Here is a 1,487-nt window from a genome sequence, read left to right on the forward strand (position 1 = left end):
CTGAGACTCTCAGAGGGTTTTGATTGGTAGCGTGGGGGTATGTTTGAGCGAAAGCGAGTACAAGTGCCTAGCCCAAAACGGAATATAAGGACTTTGGCCAGCGCCAGGTGGTGGGCGGGGGCGGGGCTCCTCGGGTCCCGTCGTATTGAAGTCAACAACGGCGCGTTCTGCAATCCTCGTCAGCATTATCCAAAGAACGGATCGCTGGTGGTAAAACTCTTCTGGTTAATCTATTCAAGCGGTGTAGCAAAAGCCCAGAAGTGTACCAGAGGCCCGATCTTGTGGTTACAAAAGAATCATTCTGCTCCTCTATGCTGTCGCACAGGTGATAAGACTTCCATCACCAACCAACTTGACCAATCATCACCATGGCGGGGCCTACTGAGCTTCGTGAGCTCGTGCAGACTGATGTCGCACAGGAGATACCCAAAGAAACTCTCGGGCCTGTCATTACGAATGCGCCCTTTGTATACGTCGACGGAACCTTCAACACACGAGACCTGGGATTGATCGAAGGAAGCCCGCTTCGACCTGGGTTCGTCCACAGGACTGGAACCATCAACCATCTGACTGATAATGGCAAGGCTGCCATCGCGGGAAAGCTGGGCATCAAACGCATCTTCGATCTACGATCTCCAGAGGAACGTAGCATGGCTCCGGACCCAGAGATCCCAGGTGTCGAGAACACTTGGATCCAGAGTACTCGACCAGATTCTACCCCGGACCTCAACATGTTCATCTCGGGTGTAGGTGAAGAGGGCTACGAGTTTATGTACATGGAGGTCGTGGACATCTACAGGGCATCTTGGAAAGCTGTTTTGGAGCATGTTCGGGATCGGCCTCAGGAACCCTTCTTGGTGCACTGCACAGGTAAGATTCACTGAGTTGTCGTCCTTTTGCATAGTATTTATCTGCATACGAAAACTTTTACTGACGATACAAAAGCTGGGCGAGACCGCACTGGTGTGATCTCTGGGTTGCTCCTAGCTTTAGCAGGCGCCTCGCCAGATGTAGTGACATTTGACTACTTGCTGTCACGAATTGGCACGGAGCCTGTCCGGCAATTTCTTCTGGGCGTTGCCATGGCTGGTACCAAAGCTCAAAGTGAGGAACAGCCGGGCTTCTACAATCTTTGTAGTCTGAAAGAGGAATCGTGGGCGGCATTCGTCAAGGGCGTCCAGAGAGATTATGGCGGGTTTGAGCAGTTCGTCACCGAGCAGTTAGGCTTCTCGGAGGAGGATCTGGCCAAGATCAAGTCAAACTTGACCAAAGCCTGATCTGGGAATGTCTCGGGAAATTGGCCAAAAGGTCCGTGGTTTTGCTTCCAACATCTACATCATCTCAAGACACCAGCATTCCTCTTTGTACCTGTCATTGTCAAAATATGACGTGCCGTAGGGTGAGGACATCCACCAGATAGATACATCATACGAGAACTTGAGGACAGGCAATACCAGTACTCATGTCGGGTAACCGGCCAGAACTCT

The 1,487-nt window shown here is 51.4% G+C and overlaps 1 protein-coding gene across 1 annotated transcript; it reads left to right on the top strand.

The window, feature by feature from the left end:
- Positions 1–368: 368 nt before the first annotated feature.
- JN550_002580 (uncharacterized protein) lies at positions 369–1,277 on the top strand (the record flags this gene model as incomplete). The annotated part of the gene is made up of 2 exons (XM_049313891.1): positions 369–870; positions 946–1,277. The coding sequence occupies 2 exons, from the start codon at positions 369–371 to the stop codon at positions 1,275–1,277; spliced, it is 834 nt and encodes a 277-aa protein (XP_049175105.1).
- Between the last annotated feature and the right edge of the window lie 210 nt (positions 1,278–1,487).

This window comes from Neoarthrinium moseri, assembly GCF_022829205.1.
Source record: "Neoarthrinium moseri strain CBS 164.80 chromosome Unknown scaffold6_Wmoseri_CBS_16480, whole genome shotgun sequence".
Lineage (NCBI taxonomy): Eukaryota > Fungi > Ascomycota > Sordariomycetes > Amphisphaeriales > Apiosporaceae > Neoarthrinium > Neoarthrinium moseri.